Here is a 16,972-nt window from a genome sequence, read left to right as displayed (position 1 = left end):
GGTTTATTAGGTCTGTTCCAGGCCTGGCCAGCTGACCTGGTCTCCCTGGAAGAAGGCTAGCAGACTTCCCTGCCATTTAAAAACTGCTTTTGCTTGCTTGGTTTTGTTTCCAAAAGAGGATTTCTCTTCTTTAAATAGCTTCTGAAAAGTGTATATATAGCAGCAATATGGTACAAAGATGGGCTTCTTTTTCACAGTACACACAGGTTGGTATTGCCACTGAGAACACACCTTCAACAAATGCCTTTAAAAACAGCATTTGGTCTGTGTTACTGACCAACCTGGAGTATTCATAAGCCTTTGCAAATCCAGTACCCAGAATTTAAATAATAAATCAGGAAAAAAAAAGTGTTAAATAGCATTCCAGAACTGGAATTACAGTAGATTCCACATTCTCCCAATGCTGGCACTTTGCTGGGCAGGTGCATGCTGCTCTATATACAGAAATAAAACCCCAAAAGCAAACATGGTTTGTATTAAATAGACATAAATAGCAGGACTGCAGATTGGAGAGCCATGCTTGTGGTAATACTGAGTCTGTGCTGGCAGTCCACATCCTTCACCAAGCACGGGGACGATGACTCCTTCCGAGCCTGTCCATTGTGTAGCTGGGGTTTATCAGGACCCATCCCAAACCCAGCGCCTGCCACGGGCAGCAGGATGGCAGCCAGCACCCAGGGAGGGGGGGAGGTCACAGCTTCTTCATTTTGTCTTTGTTCTTCTGGAGTTTAGTGTGCACGACTTTGAGGGTAGTGAGGAAGTTCCCGAGGAAGAGCAGCAGAAACGTGAAAGCCAACACAGAAACCTGGGAGAGAAGGGGAGGGGGGGGAAGAAACAACCAAGGTGAGAGCTGAGGGTACTGCTTTGGCCACATTAAATGAGTTCTGATGGGGCTTTGGTTGGCAAGTCCAGGCATCAATTAGCATGGAGATCCAAGGAGAAAAGATCATAGTCCAATATATATCCACACATCCAGCTGTGTGGGTTAACAGTATGATCATTTAAGTAGCATTTACTACTTTCAATATTGTAAGATGGATTATATTTAACACTGCCAGACTCGACCAGACAGTAAAACCAAATCATTAAGTTAAATGTAATGGATTAACATTATGTCCATGGAACAGCAGAGACACAGGCGTGGGGAACAATATGTTTCTGTGGGAAGGTGTGTTCCTCCGATCAAGGTGAGCACACAAGTTACTGCAAGATCCAAACAAAGTAAAGACCATCAGATTATGTGCAGCACTGCACATGTGATGCAGTCAATCTGGATTTACAGGAGCAATAGTACAGCTGGAAAGACATGTTTGATAGGTGACAGCAACTGAAAACAAGTGGAAGGATCCCTAAAAACAGGGCAGTGATGGGGACAGTATGTTTTTAAGTGATTCATTGCCATCATTTTTTTGTCATTGTATTTCTGTATATATGACCCATGGTTCAGCTATAAAGAACCACCAGCAACTCAGCAGCCATTGCTACTAAACCCCCATATACATCAACAACATGGTATTTACCCACATATGTTTTCTCCCCTACACACTCTGCCTTTCAGTCTGTGCAGTCACCCATGGGTGGCAAGCTTCCCTACAGTAACTCACATTTGAGTTCCCTTGTGTAGGCTCTGTGCCACATCATCCTGAGATGTTTCGATGGAGTCAGATGCCCAAATATCCTTCAGGATGTGGTGATACACCCCCTCTCCCCTTGCTCTGTGCTATTTCTGAGCAGAACCAACACGCACCTGCCATTCTTTGCACTCCTTATGCCTCGACAATCCAAAAAGTGTGATTGCATTATAGAGCTGCCAGAACTACAAGGGAGAGAAAGAAAGAAAAGCAATTTCACTACTAGGAAAACCAAATCAACCAAACCATTAGAAACATTTATTAAGGGTGCACATGATCCAAAGCACCTTTTTATGGTGCTGCAGCTACCCAGGTCCTGCATTACAAAGCAAGAAACGGGAGTGCCCAACTTACATGTCCAAAGAACAGGAAGGGAAGGAGAAAGGTCAGCCCCCGCCACATCCAGGACTGAAATCCTTCTGGAAAAGGTTGACAGAAAGGGCAGAGAGTGAACATGTAACAGCCATGACTGGAGCTGCAGCCCTCCCACCCAGACCACCCCATAAGAGCTATTCCTGTCCTGCTCTGCAATAACCTAGCAATTTAAGATGTATAAAGGTGTGGTAATGGGAAGAGGATAAAGCTGTGGCTGCCCCATCCCTGGCAGCAGCCAAGGCCAGGTTGGACAGGGCTTGGAGCAACCTGCTCTAGTGGAAGGTGTCCCTGCCCATTGCAAGGGGTTGGATCTGGATGAGCTTTAAGCTCCTTTCCAACTCAAACTAATCTGTGATTCTGCAACAAAAACCTCCATCTTAACCCTCTGAAGACCTGACAGAGATCAGAGCCTTCTGCTCCCAACCCACAGGACCCAATGAGGGGGATAAAAGCCTCACTCCCCTTCCTGCCTTAAGACACTTGGCAGGGCAGGGGGGTGGCAGCTCTCTCAGGAGGCCACACAGCCCCTCTCCCTATCACTGCATCCAAAACCCGTGCAAATCATCACAAAGAAAGTACTGCAGAAAACCTCACCTACTGTGAGGTCCAAGTGGTTTCTCTCCCCCAAAGCACGGAGACGATAAAGGCAGCCCCTTTGGTAATAATACTGTAAGAACTGAACACAACCTCGAGAAGGAGAGAGAAAACATCACTGCATTGGCTGTTGAGAAGCATAATAAAGGTATCAAATAATTTTAATAATGTTTAATCCAAGAGCATTTAAATTATTGTTTATCTTTGCACACTGCATATTTGTTATCTTTATATTCTCCCAGTTTAATACTCCAGTATTTACCAAACAGAAGTGTTTTCTTCTAAGCACATAAGACACAAAGCTCTTTTAGCCCATGAATTAGCAAGGGAAGAGATACTCACTCTGAAATATTGAAAATGCTAAAAATTGACTGCGGAACATCTGATACATGAGTCCATCTGGCCTGAAAGCAAAATACAAAGGAGGTCTATTTGTTTGATCAGAAGCAGATGATGCAGTGCCCTTCCCCTTCACCACCAAGCCAGATCCCATTAGCAAATGAAGCAAGCAGCTGGTACTCAGCCCGCTCCACCCCATTGGGAGCCCAGAGAGGATGCTACTGCCTCATATCCCAACTCTGGTGTGTAGGAAATGCCCTCACTGATCAGGTTTCCCCTCTCCAACATGCATAAATGCTGTCCCCTCTTATTCATTTGCCTATCACAGCTTTCTCCAGGCAGCAAAGCCATTCAGCAGCACCTGCATGGTTGTGCTCCTTATCCCAATGGTAGGTCAGGACAGTCAGAGGACAAAGGACCTTCTGCTCCTGCCACTACATCATCTCCTCACACATTCAGGACCAGAAACATTTCTTGTTTCCAAACAACCTTTAATAATTAACTCATCAGTTCATGCCAAAGTCAAGACAGGTTGCACAGGGGCCTGTCCTGCTGTACTACAGCACTGTTTGACCAACACCACCACCCCTTGGAAGGTAACTTGCATGTTTGGCTTTATATTCTGTCTGTCGTCTGGGTTCAGTGAAGGCACCAAACGGATTCATTTTGTGGTGTCCTCCCTCTAAAGCAAAGTGATGATTATTTGCTCAGTTACACAGAGACAGAAATCAAGAGTCTTGCAGAGATTTGGCCACCATCAGCATAACTATGGCTGAGGGTTTGGGTTGGCTTCTGTCTTTTTTAGCTCAGCAATGTAAATACAAAGTTTAAGTGTTGTATTTATCACTGAAAACATCTGTAACATCAGACATACACTAAGTCTGAAGCTTCACCATGTGCCCCTATGGCCACAGCTTTGTGGCCATGCTGGATTTAAATACTCAGATGATGCAAACACCGTGAAGCACCTCGAGCAGGCGAGAGCAGACTCACCATGTCAACATTACTCCAGACAGGAATGTGGAAACATAGTGATGAGAGACCCACCAGCCTTTGATCCTGAACAGACAAAATGTGGCAGTTAGACCAGAAACATGGATTTGAGCACTGTTAAGTCTGGCTTTACACTTACAGACAAAAAAGTGATTCTGACTGGGGAGGGGGGAATGTCAGGAAACAAAACAGATGGCACGACTCAAGCAAAAGGGCTGTGGAACACTGTCCTGGCAGTATGGCTTAATCTCAGCCATGAATCCACAACTGCTGGAGGGAGGCTCAGGACCAGAACACATCCTGCATGCTCCCACAAGCTCTCCAGCACAGCAAGCAGCAGCAGCCCCTGCAGCATGAGGTACCACAGTGACTAATGATGTGCAGCCCACACAGCCTTTTTTCTTTCCAAGCCAGTAAGTGACATTTTCAAGTCCTTCCTATGAGGTGGCTGCTTCTTTCAGACACAAATGCTGCAGAAAGGCCAGAAAATTATAGTGAAGTACAGGGTGGCAGGGAGGCAGAACCTTCTCCTCCCTCCCCAGGCCTCAGGTGGTCACATCTGCATTGGGAAGCAACCAGGAAGGGGGATGGAGACAAGAGACCCTGCAGAGAGGCATCAGCATCTTGGTTTTACTGGGCTTCAGTGCTAAGCTGAATCCTCTTTTGTTGCTTGTTTTTCTTTTAAAGGACACTTCATACTTTAAATAGTGTCTGCAGGTGGCACAGTACCTTGATCCATTGCTAATGAGAATGCTTTCCCGTATCGTCAGCGTGCAGTAATACCACACTAACAGAAAGTTAAACACTTCATCTGTCACCCTGTTAAACAGAAAACACACACAGTAAAAGAAATGCTGTTAATTATAAGGACACGTTCAAAGAAAATCCCTGTTTTACCTCCCTCCTCTTGGGCAAATGAAACCTGACCAAGGGAGGCCACAGACACCATACCCTGGTCCTGAACGTCTCTAACCCACATGCAGAGCTGCACACATTAGCAGCACCCCAGCCTCTGAGCCCTTTCCTCTGGGAAGGGCCTCGTGATACAGCACTGCAGATCTTTAGCTGATAAGCAGGTATGCAGAGATGACATTAATTCCTTCTGAAGGAGAGAAAGCACCATGGAAAGCAGCAGATGATCCAATTTAGAGAGGCATTTCCAGGCTAATTTAATGAGGAGATTCCACGAGATCTATATAAATCCAATCAACTAAAGAGCAGAAGTGCACTACACTCTAGGGAGGGAAAAACCTCAACAAATCAACTTGATTTTGCCATTTGCAAACCTTTCCAGCCAAAGGGGCTCGGGCAGCATCATTCCCTGGTACAACCTTCCATTCACCCAGACCCACAGAGACCTCAGTGGAACAGCCCAGCTCCAACACCTTCTGTTTTTTAAGCCAAACTGAAGAGCAGAAGCTTGTTTGTGCTCATTTTATCACAACCTAGAGATAACATTCCAGGTGTGATCATTTCATGCAAATCTTCTCTTGTTGCCTTTGCAACCCCAGAGTTGCAACATGATGCCAGCCCCTACCTCAGACAATGCACGAGCTCATTCCCAAGCACAGTGTGATGCCAGAAAAACAACAGATCAGGGCACATGATCATAGAATAGTTTGGGTCAGAAGAAACCTTGATGTTGGGCTTCTCTTAGTTATGAGAGACTCCGAGAAAAGTTAAACAAGGGAAAGCAAGTAGCTAAAATACAGCTCCTGCCACTGCTGAAGAGGTGCAGAAGCTGTTAGGATGTCCAACTGCTCAAAGCCTAATCACTGCCAGAGCCTGTCTCGCCACCTTGTCTTAACAGAAGTTAGTTCAAACCCAGCACACTTCTATTCAAAATACTTGATTAGAAGTAGCTTACAGCTTACCTGTAGTGGAGAATAAACCTGCAGGTGACGGCCCCGAGTAACAAGATTATTGTCAGATAAAGTTTGAACTTCTCATACTCATCTTTGTAGGCAAACCTGGAAGGGAAGAGAAGGACTCAAAAGGGTGTTTATCGAACATGGCTTCACTGCTTTCAAACCAAATACAAATCCCCACGCCAAGCCCAGAGACAGGCAGTGCTTGAAACACTTAGAAAACCAGCAGACAGCAGTGAAAGGCAGCGCTCTGCCTGCAGGGTCCACTACGCTGCATGGTCCATTATGCTGCAAGACAACAGCCTAAGTCCATCACAGCTGGTTTCTGGGGTTTAGATTTTAAAAGAAGACTTTTAAATTTAAGTTTTTTCTCTTTTTTTTTTTTAGTCAAAAAATATTAAAAACCATAAACCTCAATTTATGGAGCACCATATGCCTGGAAGTCACAATGCCATTTTCATTGCAACCCCTGCCTTATACAATTAAGGCAACAGGCTGGGCTGGGCTTAAAAGCAAGTGATTGTCCATCAGAGTCATATGAAGCATTATCTTGGCCCATATCATGGTCCACCTTCCCCACCTTCAACATTTGATCTATCAGACCCAAGAGAAATCCATTCCCGTCTCTGGACTTGAGTTCACACCCACAGCTGGCCCCAGAGAAACCGAAATCCACACATGCAGAAACACTCACTCACTTTGCTTGGTTACTCAGGAGAGTTACATTCACATTTCCCAGGACCAGGTTTAAGTACAAGCTGGAAGACAGAAAATAAAAGCAGACCCAAGTCATTCCTTTTATTTCAACACCACAGGATGACCTAGATTGAAGCAGATGAGACCAGTGTTTCTGTAGGGTTTTAATTAAGGCAAACTGGAAAAATACCCAATAGAACAGGATTTAAACAGGAAAGATTGATCAGCATCTCCAAGAAATTACAGAAAAGCTTTATTTTCCTGGTCCCTTTTCTGTACTACAGCCTAAGGGCAGGATTTGTAGTGTGCACTGTCCAAAACAAGTAATAACAGGGAGAAACATAAGACTCCAATAGAAACATCCAAAGGGCTGCAGTATCACACAGCCCTTGTACAGAAAGAAACCTGTCCTGGCAACCCCACCTGAAGCAAAGTATAGATATTAGAGTGGCTGAAAACATTATTTAAACGTCACAGAGAGAAGAATCCTTGCACTGATTTGATCTTTTAAAAACGAGCACAGGACAACATCAGTGTGGAACAGTGAATTGCAGGATCTCCCCTAAATGCAGGGTCACTTTTATCTGAACAAGAAAACCTGCACTGCCTACACACTGTACATTCACATACACTTCCAGCTAATGAGCTGTGTACAAGTGACACAGCACCTCAGCAAGAGATTTATGACTAATCCAATTTTACATGTATTTCTTCAACATGCACATTATCCTTTGGGAGCACCACTGCTGTGATAAGCAGCACGCGTGCCTCCCCAGCAAAGCACGTACCCGTTCTTCTTTGGCAAGTAGGCTTCCATGTCAAAGAAGGCATTTTGCCTCTCCTTGATCTGGCTGCTGATCTCCTGAATGAGAGCAAACTCTTCAGGACTCGCTCTGGCCTTGCACCTGCAAGAACACAGAAACAGGATATTCCTGGTCATGTTTTTACCTCCTTTTTTGTTTAGAGGAAAATAACATTGTCTTAAACCCCACGCTGTTAAAAAACAAACCCTGCGAGTTGATGCCATTGTGCACTTTGCTGCTGTGTTTCTGCAGCACCATTTGTCTTCATGGCTTTATTTCACTGCCTGGTTTATGTTGTTGTAGGTTATTTTAACTAGCTGGTTTATAAATCAGCTTCTCTCTTCATCTCAGCTCAGTGACAGGATCCTTTATTTCTTCCCTAGCAGAACACTTAGGGAATACCATGCTTTTTTGCAGGGATTTTTTCCACTTTGGGAACTTTGTGTGTGGTTTCAGGTACTGCCATTGCAGAGGGTGCAGCTCTTCAGGCATGAAACATTTCAGGACGCAGCAAACACATCTGATGATTTACTGACAAACTGGGGTTTTACCAGTTAATGGAAAACAGCACTGCACAGCGGTGTTGGCAGCCCCTGGTGTTGGAGGTGGTGGATTCAGAGCTGCACACAAGGAATTTAGCCTGTGTGCAGGCTGCAAGCAGCCAGAGACAGGTCCCTCCTGTAAATCCACCAGCAACAAGTTACACCTTCAGATTCAGGGATCGATGCTGCTCTTCCTGCATAGCTTACGGAGCAAAGCTTTGCTCACCTAGCAAGACAAGTGGACCAAAATCTGTACAGTCCTGCAGCGTACAGCATGTACTGCAAGGATACAAATCCACAGAGGTTTTGATCCTTTGATCCTCAAAGATCATCTTTATTTACAGGACTCCATTCCTCATGGGGTTATGAACATTGACCTGGCGATGATAGATGGAGGTGAATCAAGAATAATATGGAGCAAAATCAGCACTGCAACACAGATTGTGTATTAAAATGCTAAAAATCCAAACATTTTAGCCTTTTGGGAAGGGGAAACATCTCATCCCTGCCTCCTCCACCCTCCAGGTCTCCCGTTACCGTTGCAGGCTGTGCTTCAGATCCCTTAGTGTCTTCTTCTGACGGTGTATGGAGCTGCTGCAGGCTGTCTGCAAGCCAGTGACTTCTTCCAGTTTCTGTCTGTAAACTTTGTGTGTTTCCTGCAGAAACAGAGGAGACAATTGGTAGGAAGAGCCCTTCTAGGTTGCACACTGCAGTTAGTCCTTGCCTTCGAAGGAAGCAAGTAAAACCCTTTGTTTCTAGCAGTCAATACACACCCCTGCAAAGAAGCAAGGATGGGACGATGCCAAATCAGCCCAAATCCAGCACAGCTGAAATGGACATTAACAAAAGTCCTGTGAAAGGAAGAACATCCTCTCTACACATCTCATTTTCTCTTCTCAATAAACCATTCCACTTGGGAGCTCCTCATTCCCATCCCACCCTGTAACAAAACCCCTAATCTTCCATTTAATCCCAATCTGTCCCTATCAAATGGGTGGCTAAATCACAGTGCAGGAATTGATTTCACATGCAGATTAAATTTGATGGAAAAAAAAAAAGAAAGATGAGGACCCAGAGCAGAAAAGAAAAATCACACAAATCCATGCCTGGGGGTTTAGGCACTCCCTGGCCACCACTGCCATCTCCACCCAAGGCAGGTTCAAGCAACCAACTGTCCCATCTTCTGGTTTAAGATTTTAACCCATCCCCTCCCAGTGGCATTAGATGGTCCTTGAGAAGAACTTCTTGATCTCAGCTCATTGATCCTCTGAAGCCCCCAATCAGTGTTTGACTGGCCATAACAAGGATGTGCTGGCCAACTGCAAGCCCACCAAAAGGTGCCTGTGGTCTCATACCCCTCCCCTCTGCTTGGGAATAAGCATACTCTGCTTTTCCACCCTTTACAATGATTTCAGTGCTTTCCCAAGTGCAGGGAAACCTCAGCAAAGGCTGACCAGGGACCAAGGAGTGTCCTCTGGGCAAATTTTAAGATCTAAAATAACTTGGAAAACAAGAGTTTACAGAGTTAGTGCCAAGAGAAGGTATGGGTTAAATAGATATTTGCACTTGCTGCTTTATCTACCAGCACATCAAGGACCACAGAAAATTACCACTGGTTTTCCCAGCACATAAACCTGGTGGTGAAACCATAAAAAACAAATCTTTGCTCTCCTCTTCATTAGGACCAGGCTGGTAACTGCTCATTATTTACAAGAGCGATGCAAAACAAGCTCTGGTATCCAATTAAAAACCCTAATAACCAAACTAACCACGTCCAGACACTGCAGCTCCAATCAGTTCAGGACTGGCTTGGCTTTGCTTAGCACAGGCAGGACTTCGGGGCTCCATGGATTGCACAGTAACTCGTTCTGCTTCTCTAGATGTCACGCAACAGAGTCTTTTAAAAGACTGGTTCAAAGGGTGTGAGAAGCTCCTTTCGCCAAAAGAGTGTTCAAGTATTTATTGGAAGCACAAATGGGCAAGTTGAGAGCTGGTAAATTCTACTGCTAGCCAAAACCATCAGGATAATCACTTTAAAATGACACTGGTATTTAGAACATAACATTTGCTAGCAGTGCACTTATTTATTCATCAAGAGAGGCAACTACTTAGAAAGGGGACTTACTGACAGCACAGGGAGCTCAGCACTGCCTTTACATTAACACTTATAACCCACAGGCCAAATACCTGCCCCAGGGGTCGGGTTCAGCTCCAGCTCCCTCTCCACATAGGAAACATTAAGCATCGAAAAACAAAGGACCCATGCACCAGGGAGAGGAGTATCTCTGCCCTGAGTTCAATTGCTCCCAGCAAAGATGTGGGGGTTGTCTCCACACCTGAATGACAAGATTTACAACACCAGGACGGTGACTGCCCCAAGGGGATGCTCAGTGCAGCAGCATCAGCCCCTTTGAAGCCCTTCAAGTCAAAGCTCCCCAAATACAAGTGTACCTCCAGTTCTCCTTACCGGCAGCCACCCAGCACATTTGGGGCAGAAGCTATGACCAGCTACGTCCAAGGTGCTCCTCTGCAGGAGAACACAGCCCCTGACCCAGAACTTATACTGCAACTATAAAATGAAACTGGGTACGAGTGCAATGAAACTGAGATTGTTTTGCCCCATGGGGTCAGGGCTGCTCTCAATACAAAAATCTGCCCACCATCAATTTGTTTCCCTCATGGCATTGAGCAAGGGACCCTTTTAATGGGAGTGACTAAAGTATCTTGGAAAATACCATGGAGCTCTTTGGGCAGCTCCTGTACAGACCCAGGCCAGCGTTTCCAGCTGAAGATGAAAGCCAGGTCAGCCAAATACAGTGCTGAAGGGGAGTGATGCAGGCATTGAGGAGGTAAAGCTGCTACTAGGAAAACCAGGATCCTCAAGAGCAAGAGATGCTGTGAGTGCATCCAAAAAGCCATGTGCAAGGGCAGGCATGAGCAGACACCCACATGCGAGTTCCTTCTTACTCAAGAGTTGGGTTTTCTATGCCAACACATCATGGTTTGACTTGAATCCAGCTCAGAAGTACAGAGCTGTCCTCCAAAAGCACATTTAAGCACCACCAGCATCTCACAGAGCTGGAGATGACAACACCGTGTTCAGACACAAAGCCCACTTGTGCACCCTGAAGCTCTAAGATAACAGATGTTATTCCAGCTTTTCACCTCTACAGCACTAATTGCTTGGCAGTGACACCTCCAGCAGCTGCCACCACATAGAAAGCACTTCTATTTTCCTTTTACTGATGGGGAAACTGAGGCAGGGCTTACGTCATCAACGTTTTGCTGTGGTTTAGGTCAGATCTTAGCAAACTTCTGGGCCAGAAGGCCAGTGAGCACACACAGCAAACAAGTGATCAACAAAACCACACCAGCTGGTGCTCCCCCCCCCGATGCCCAACCACCACCTTTCCTTCTGCTAACAAGCCCACAACCTGAACTGACTGTAATGAAGACAACGAGCTAAATCTGGAAATCACACTTCTATTTTTCCTGTGGTGCACGTTCTGTTTAACAGCCTAAAAGAGGCAAAACCAGCCCCGGGGAGCCTCAACAGCCGGTGCTTTAAAAATGCCTTAAAGATGTAAAGCACATGTGTAGGTGCAGCGTTGATCACATACAGGGAAGGGAAGCCTTCTGGAGGTAACAGCATTTTGCAAGAACAGCTCTCAGCCCCTGGTCTGAAGTCTTTCTGTCCCTCAATGCACTTTCACAGGATGAAAAACATCATCTGAATCCTTCATATCCCACCACAGGAAATTAAAGTCCAGTCAGGAGATGTTCACAGCACTGGTGCTACTTGCGCTGCTCTTTGTGCAGTGCTATGGGTGCACGAAACCACCAGGTCTCCCTTTTCCATCCTTGCTCCAGCAGCAGGAACCGTAGCACTGTGTCCTCTCCGTGCCTCGTCAGAGAAACCCAGGGCACGGCCATGCTTTGGTCTGGGATGTCCCATGCACACACAGCACCTAGCTGGGGATACTGGGTCACAGTTTTTGGGGTGCTGCACAAGAACGCGTATCCCATGCACAGCTCTGCTTCGTGCAGGCACCCGGGCCTGGGCAAAGGCTCCGTACACGCGTGCCCCTGCAAAGCTCAGCCCACCCGGGCCGGGGGCTGAGCCCTCCCACGCCCCTGCGAGCTGCTTCCCGAGGCAGCGGGACCCCGCTCTACCGAGGCTCCCTCCCCGCCTGCAGCAGAGCAGAGCGCGGGGCAGAACCTCAAGCCGCTAAAGCGATGCAAAAGCAAAGCCGGGGAGGGCGGCGCGGAAGACGCAGCAGACGCTAAACCGGGCAAGACACCGCGATGGCCCGCACGGCCCCGGAGCTCACCTGCAGCTGCTGGAACTCCTCGCCCAGCTCCAGCCACTCCCGGTGGCACCGCTCCAGCTGCACCCTCATGGCGCTGACTCGGAGCCGGAGCAGCGCAACCGGCAACGGCAGCGGCGTGAGCCCGCACCGGGGCCGCGGGGAGGGCCACGTGCGCCCATGACGTCATGGCGCGGGGCTGGGCGCGGCGCCGCGGTGGCGCGCGCCAACCCGCCCTACCCGCCCCGCCCCGTCTCCCGCCCGCGGGCACCGTGCTTCTCGGTGGTCGCTCCCGGCAGGCATGGCTGCCCTCAGCGAGCGCTCACCGCGGAGCGCGTTCCCTTCAGTCACATTCCCTTCAGTCACGCTCCCCTCGCCCACCGCTCCCCTCAGACATGCTCCCCTCAGCCACACTTCCCTCGGCCATCACTCACCTCAGCAGCCGTTCACCTCAGCCACGGTCCCGTCAGTAATCACTCCCCTCAGCCATGTTCCCTTCAGTCATCACCCCTCGGTCTTCGCTCCCCTCAGCCGCGCTCCAGTCAATCACTGTTCCCCTCAGCCATGTGCACTTCAGCCGTCGCTCCCTTCAGCCATAGCTCCCCTCAGCCGTCGCTCCCCTCAGCCATGCTCCCCTCAGCCATTGCTCCCCTCAGCCACGCTTCCCTCAGCCATAGCTCCCCTCAGCCACGCTTCCCTCAGCCATAGCTCCCCTCAGCCATAGCTCCCCTCAGCCATAGCTCCCCTCAGCCATAGCTCCCCTCAGCCATAGCTCCCCTCAGCCATCGTTCCCCTCAGCCATAGCTCCCCTCAGCCATAGCTCCCCTCAGCCATCGTTCCCCTCAGCCATAGCTCCCCTCAGCCATAGCTCCCCTCAGCCATAGCTCCCCTCAGCCATCGCTCCCCTCAGCCACACTCCCCTCAGCCATAGCTCCCCTCAGCCATAGCTCCCCTCAGCCATTGTTCCCCTCAGCCATCGTTCCCCTCAGCCATTGTTCCCCTCAGCCATAGCTCCCCTCAGCCATAGCTCCCCTCAGCCATAGCTCCCCTCAGCCATTGTTCCCCTCAGCCATCGTTCCCCTCAGCCATTGTTCCCCTCAGCCATAGCTCCCCTCAGCCACGCTCCCCTCAGCCATAGCTCCCCTCAGCCATAGCTCCCCTCAGCCATAGCTCCCCTCAGCCATCGCTCCCCTCAGCCATAGCTCCCCTCAGCCATAGCTCCCCTCAGCCATAGCTCCCCTCAGCCATTGTTCCCCTCAGCCATCGTTCCCCTCAGCCATTGTTCCCCTCAGCCATAGCTCCCCTCAGCCACGCTCCCCTCAGCCATAGCTCCCCTCAGCCATAGCTCCCCTCAGCCATCGCTCCCCTCAGCCATAGCTCCCCTCAGCCATAGCTCCCCTCAGCCATCGTTCCCCTCAGCCATAGCTCCCCTCAGCCATCGCTCCCCTCAGCCATAGCTCCCCTCAGCCATAGCTCCCCTCAGCCATAGCTCCCCTCAGCCATCGCTCCCCTCAGCCATCCCCTCAGCTCCCCTCAGCCATCGCTCCCCTCAGCCATAGCTCCCCTCAGCCATCGCTCCCCTCAGCCGTAGCTCCCCTCAGCCATCGCTCCCCTCAGCCACGCTCCCCTCAGCCATGCTCCCCTCAGCCATCGTTCCCCTCAGCCATCGTTCCCCTCAGCCATTGTTCCCCTCAGCCATCGCTCCCCTCAGCCATTGTTCCCCTCAGCCATCGCTCCCCTCACCCACGCTCCCCTCAGCCATAGCTTCCCTCACCCATCGTTCCCCTCAGCCATGCTCCCCTCAGCCACGCTTCCCTCGACCATTGCTCCCCTCAGCTGAGCCTGTGATGTCTTTCTACCTCCTGGGAGATCACAGCTGTTTGTATAATCTCATTATTTCAATCACATCTTCTGGAATAAAACCAAAGCAAGGTAAAATAACAGTGAATTCTTTTAACTTGATCTAGAGAATTTGTTTATTATGATGAACGTAGTTTGACATGTCAGGAATAGAAATTGCATATTTTAATTACGTTTATCAATTTTAAAAGGACTCTAATTTCTGAGCTAGGAGTTATTAAATAAAATATCACATCAGTTATGTATCACTGGCTATAGCCCTGAGTGACTGACATTCCCATATCCACATTCTCAGCATTCATTTTATTTAACTATCAACTTCTGCAGTTTTTCATTCCACAACTCAAACATGCTCCAAAACCAGATTTCTTGAAAGAAGAGGCTCAATTAACCTTAATAAACGTTCATTCTTTAACTTTGCACCGAGTTTTCAGATCAGCGCTCTCCTTTAACGCAGAGCCTGCGGAAAGGAAGAGGATACTCGCTAATCCAGAAAGCCTGTGGAAAACTGCAGCCCCAACGTGGTTTGTACCCTGGGAGAGCTGCTCCCACCAAAAAGGAGGGGAGACTTGGAAAGAAACCCTTTCCCACAAGGCTGCCTCTGAAGCCGAAGTCAACCAGAGACATTTACATCTCAAACCTTCCACTTCTTCCTATTCGTCCTAAACCCTGCTAATAGTAAGTCTTAGAAACAGAGTGGTGGGGTAACTCCTTCAGTGTTGTACCCACTCGGTGCTGATCCAGCTAAACCTGACATACACTTGGTTGGTGTCCAAGACCCTCCCACCTCTTCCTCTGGCTTTTCTTTGGAATATAGCAGCAATAAGACACACATCTGAGCATCCTACTTCCACAGTATGTTGTTGTCACATTTCTCACCTTTAAAGAATTCCAACATATGTTCCTCTAAACATTTTCCTTCTATTTATTCTACAAAGTTCCCAAAATAAACTTAAGTTATTGATTCTGTCAGTTTTCAGTTGGTTTGGGCATTTCACTTGGGTGATTCCCCAAGCTTTGTGAGACCAAACTTAGCTTGGAGCAGCTGCCTCCTTTCATTGCAGAAATGACTGGTTTCAGAATACTGAGGTCCTTTGGGTTTATGTAACTGAAAAAAGCCCTTCCTCTTTAAACATCACATGTCGTGGGACCTTGCTCCACAAATGAAGTGTTTCTGGGCATGTTTCCCCACACACCCTCCCCATTGCTCAGTTTGCTCTTCAGTGTGTCCAACCTGGAAGAAAGTTGAGAGCTGAAAGTCTATTGCAATGAATTGTATTGGCAGATTCATGGGCTAAGCAAAAGTATGATTTACAACGACTGTTTTAAGAGCTTCTTTTTGGTCTTAATAAATGTAGAGTTTAATCAAATGCCAGACAACTGAAGCAACAATGGTACGAACAGCAACAGAACTGAAGCTACATCAATCCCAGGTGGAGGAAGCTGTGCTGGTGCTCCTCAGTGGTCAAGGTCTATGAGAGTAAAACAAGAAAGCAGTTTTAAAAATAATCATTTAAAACCAGCCAAGAAGGAGATTTGGGGCCTAATTTTGGCTGAAAAAGCTGGAACAAAGGAAACTGCACCAAAGCAAAACCAAGTTCTCCTCCCAGCCCATCATAACCTGGATTTTGACCCTTCTTTTTGCAGTGGCCTCGAAATCATGCGACAATTGAATATTTGTTTGCAAGGAAAAGTCAGAGGCTCCTTGTAAGTGTTGTTTAACGGCCTCCCAGCCGTGTTCTGATTCATTCCAGGGTAAGGATGCAACACACATTTCTCCTGCTCTATGTTCCCAATCACATTGCAAAGACAATTGTGTTTACATGGCTGACTGCCGATCTGCTATCCACACGACAGCTGTTTCTGACGCTTGTAATTGAGCCAATATTTCTTCATCTGTATTTTCCTGTGTTTGTAATTCTGATATAATATCAGTCAATACCTCTCTTACCGTTTCTGCTGTTCGAATGGACTCAGTTAAGGCTGCTATTGCTGATGTGGTAGAGGTTAAAATAACGATGGCGGATACAATGGCAAATATTAAGCATTCTAGAAAACACTTTACTCTTTTCCTAGGGGAACCTAATTCTTCCTGTAATATCCTAGTAAAATGACTTAACCCATCACTTTCTTCCCAATGACACAGGAATCCACATTTTATTGAATCCACAATTTGTTAAATTCACAGGAATCCACATTTCAGATCGTCTTCATAATACAATCAGATTTTTAAAAGATTGCCTTCTAATATGGTTAGAGACACCTGTGTGATAACTTACATGAGTTAGATTCATATGATACGAGTGATTTTTCCTAACAATCATTAAATCTTTAGCCAAAGCAAAAATATACTGATGCGTGACACAAATAACAGCATTCTCCTTAGTTGCTTTTGTTACATTGGCTATGACATTACATAAATATAAAATGTTTCAATTGCCTTTCCATAAAGGCAAAACTCAGTCTCCAAATATGTGTTTGCAAAGCTGATGCTGCATCATTTAAAGACTCAAAAAATTGCAACACGGCTCCTGCTGATACCCTGTTATGCTATGCCAAACTGTGGTTATGTTTACCGAAGGGTACTGTGGTATTTAGTTCTCTATCCTATAATTGTCCATAAGGGTCCCAACTGATCACTGCATCCATTGCTGGTGTTTGATTTCTAGGATACCTTCCCAGGCATGCATTCCATGTCATAGGTGAGGTAGATTTGCTAAGTCTACAATGAGAGAGATCAGGAAGTTGCCTGGCCCAGGATGTTTTATTAAATTGATATTCGTCCCCTTTTATTCCTGGAATAGTGACAAGTATACATGAACGACGAATCTGACCTTCCCGAGCAATCAAGTGTTTTTGAGGTTGTATTTGAACACAACTGTTCTCAGTGTCATTATTAATTTTTAGGCAAAGGGGAAACCAATCACTTACATAAAATGAGGTATTCATTTCACGTGAGTCATT

At 47.2% G+C, this 16,972-nt stretch overlaps 1 protein-coding gene across 2 annotated transcripts; it reads right to left on the bottom strand.

Moving 5' to 3' along the window:
- Positions 1 to 6: 6 nt before the first annotated feature.
- On the bottom strand, positions 7 to 12,333 carry TMEM120B (transmembrane protein 120B). Of its 2 annotated transcripts, none has more exons than XM_057422662.1 (12): positions 12,173 to 12,333; positions 8,379 to 8,497; positions 7,285 to 7,401; positions 6,499 to 6,558; positions 5,807 to 5,902; positions 4,662 to 4,751; positions 3,933 to 3,998; positions 2,943 to 3,004; positions 2,601 to 2,693; positions 1,986 to 2,050; positions 1,748 to 1,816; positions 7 to 805 (listed from the first exon to the last, which is right to left on the bottom strand). In XM_057422662.1, exons 1-12 carry the CDS (start codon positions 12,239 to 12,241, stop codon positions 692 to 694), a joined length of 1,020 nt encoding a protein of 339 aa, XP_057278645.1. In that variant the 5' UTR covers positions 12,242 to 12,333; the 3' UTR covers positions 7 to 691. The 2 variants fall into 2 exon arrangements, with proteins under 2 accessions (XP_057278645.1, XP_057278646.1); XM_057422663.1 differs by having other exon boundaries at positions 729 to 805; positions 1,744 to 1,816.
- Between the last annotated feature and the right edge of the window lie 4,639 nt (positions 12,334 to 16,972).

Source organism: Pezoporus wallicus, unplaced genomic scaffold, assembly GCF_028554395.1.
Source record: "Pezoporus wallicus isolate ANWC-B61680 ecotype Strahan unplaced genomic scaffold, APGP_CSIRO_Pwel_v1 contig_9942, whole genome shotgun sequence".
Classification (NCBI taxonomy): domain Eukaryota; kingdom Metazoa; phylum Chordata; class Aves; order Psittaciformes; family Psittacidae; genus Pezoporus; species Pezoporus wallicus.
Note: the sequence above shows the minus strand (reverse complement) of the source record. Positions and strands in the feature narration are given on the sequence as shown.